The sequence below is a fragment of the Merops nubicus genome, unplaced genomic scaffold, assembly GCF_000691845.1.
Source record: "Merops nubicus isolate BGI_N331 unplaced genomic scaffold, ASM69184v1 scaffold12465, whole genome shotgun sequence".
NCBI lineage: Eukaryota > Metazoa > Chordata > Aves > Coraciiformes > Meropidae > Merops > Merops nubicus.
The window spans coordinates 45,431-48,259 of NW_008609047.1; the positions used below are offsets into that span (position 1 = coordinate 45,431).

At 42.9% G+C, this 2,829-nt stretch overlaps 1 protein-coding gene across 1 annotated transcript; it reads left to right on the forward strand.

Annotated features, from left to right (window-relative positions):
- Positions 1-1,210: 1,210 nt before the first annotated feature.
- Positions 1,211-1,879, forward strand: LOC103773130 (claudin-8-like). Its single transcript, XM_008940486.1, has one exon. It carries the CDS (start codon positions 1,211-1,213, stop codon positions 1,877-1,879), a length of 669 nt encoding a protein of 222 aa, XP_008938734.1.
- Positions 1,880-2,829: the final 950 nt, after the last annotated feature.

A 2,829-nucleotide genomic window follows, 5' to 3' on the forward strand; every position in this document is an offset into this window, starting at 1 on the left:
TTTAATTTTATACTCGAGCCATTGGTTCAGAGAACTGGAGTAACCAGAAACACACATTTCAGCAACACCCATGAGTTGCCATCATATACTATTGTCTCAAGGTAGGGAGACGAAAATAAAAAAACACACTATACAGCAGTTATTCCTAACTTGCTCAAGGCAAATCAGTCTTTGGAGTGTGTTTTGTCCGGGCTTGTAGCTATCTGTGCAGGCTGAGATACATAGTTGTGGGAGGGATCTCCGATTTCTTCCAAGGTGCATTGTACATTGAAAGAAAAACTCATCTTTTCATATTAGAGAATTGCCCCTAACCCCTCCTGATGTTACCTGGAGGAGATAATTAGTATAGAACATAATGACAACACTGTCCTTCTAATGGAAAGAGTCTCATAGAGGATTATTTTCTAACAGTGACCTTACTTACAGATTCAAACACAGAAGCTGTGAAACTCTGCAAGCTATTTTCTTTGTCACCCTTGTGAATTATGCAGCTGGTAGAGTAAAGCTTTGATGTTGATTGGAGTACTTGACTTTCCTGTACCTGTCTAATATCATGATTTTACTTTTGTATTTGATCAAAAAGAGGAATCTACATTAAAGAGCTACGCCAAGTACCTCCTAACTTGATTTAAAAAAACCCATAAAAATCAAATGTTCCCCATGGCTGTGGCACATAGAAAGTAAGTCCCACTCCAAGTCCAAGTTTAGCTTTTGTCATATCAACTGTAATGACCTATTTTACATAATATTTTAACAGATGGAAGTTCAGACTTTCTGTACTAGATTTCAACATAGCTGCAATCTTGCAGTTAAGAAACGACTAGCCCTGCAATTAGGCACCTTTAATTGAATCTCTGACACTTAATTATAAGATCACTACAGACACACTATGAGAAGCAGTAAAATCAAGTGTGACACACCCCTCTTAGTTTCCCATTGGCTAGAAACTTGTTAGGCTTGATGGGTAGATGCTGTAGTCAAAGGGGATTTCAAAGCAAATAAATAGCAGGTCCTTCTAGCCAGTCAGAAATGGATTTCCACCTGTCTGAACCTCAGACTGGAGAGAGCTGCTTTTAAAAAAAAAAATCAGCAACTTGCCACATGAGGAAATTACTAGAGAAAATATCTATTCTCATATTTCTACTAAGAAAAAGTGATTTTGGAAGACTTTGTAGGCCACCTCACTTGAGTTGTCTTTTTTAGAAGAAGCATGGCTTGCTGCGTGTTACAAATCACTGGTCTAATATTTGGAGGTGTCGGCATGGTTGGGACTTTGGCAGCCACAGTTATGCCTCAGTGGAGAGTTTCTGCCTACATTGATGGCAACATCGTGGTCTTCGAGACCATCTGGGAAGGACTGTGGATGGACTGCATCAGTCAGCTGGGTATCAGGCTGCAGTGCAAGTTCTACGACACCATCCTGGCTCTCCCTCCACCTTTGGAAGTATTCAGAGCCTTCATGTGTGTGGCAGTGGTCCTGTCAATTATTTCCTTTTTGATGGCCATTGTTGGTGTGAAGTACACTCACAGGACCACGGAGGATTCCCAGGGCATCAGTATCTTCATACTGGCAGCTGGAGTTGCCTTTCTACTGACGAGCATCCTCGTTCTGATCCCCGTGTCCTGGACTGCAGGGAGCATCATTCACGACTTCTATGACCCGAAAGTCCCCGCGCCACTGAAACGAGAACTAGGAGCTGCTCTCTACGTGGGCTGGGTGAGCACCGTGCTCCTCATCGCCGCTGGAGCAATGTACTGCAGCTTCTGGTGCTGGGCTGATGCAGCCTCAAAGTCCAGGTATCCGTCGCTTTCCCATCACAGACTGCACAAGCCTGACCTTGCAGGAGGGCTGGCCCTGAGCATGCATGCCTATGTGTAGTTGCTACATGTCATCTTTCTGCTTAGCATGTTGATATGTACTAATTGACTTCAGTGCCTAATTAAACTCTGAGTCTATAATGGAGGAACATATTTTTTTGTTTGCTGTTAATGATTGACATACATATCTGCTCTCTAACATGCTTACAGCAAATGTTATTACGTGGGCATTAAGTTAGAGCAGAACCAGAAGGAAAATTCACCATTAATGGGACTAAAGAATGGCATGGGAAGAGCAGCAGCAGCCAGGAGTGTCTCAGAGAAGGTGAATAGCATATGACTGGGCTGGAAGGCAGCTGCTGTGCAATAGCACCATTGCACTCCCCTAAACCCATGATGTGCAAAGGGAGCAGTGCATTTTCCTCTAAGGTAGAGTCTTCATAAGGACCGCTCTAGGACAGTGGTGAGAAGCATGGAGCTGGCAGCACAGCTGAAACAGCTGCTAAATGAATGGAGAAGCTGCCAGCAATCTGACGTCCAATACTGGCACACAAATGTTCATGCTCTCCCATCAGAGGCCTCTGTGATTGACTACGATGCTTGTGGAGTTGATGTATGCTTCTTATCTCTTCTGAAGGGCACAAAATGGCCCTGGAATAATAAAGCTTTTTAAAAAAATTTTTAGTTACGACACCAGATTTTTGCCATGAATGTATCAGTTTTCTGTTGCTTGCTCCCTCTCATTTTTACGGCTTCTCCTGTTCTATAGGTAGCAACCACTCTAAAGTTTAGGACAGACCATCTGTCTATGCACTTTAAAGCACTGTGCTATTGTAAAGTATAATTAAACAAGTCAGGCAATGTAAATGTGTAATCCCCACTTGCCCGTTGGAGGATCAAGAGTTCCTGCCAACATTTTCCATCACACCCACAAAAGCCAAGCCCTGATGTTCTTCTGATTGTGTTCACAAAACTTTTTTGAAAATGTAGACTAAGCATCCCCATACCTGT

What these genes read in the sequence shown, in the direction of transcription:
- LOC103773130 (XM_008940486.1), top strand. Translation starts at nt 1,211, where the DNA reads ATGGCTTGCTGCGTGTTACAAATCACTGGTCTAATATTTGGAGGTGTC.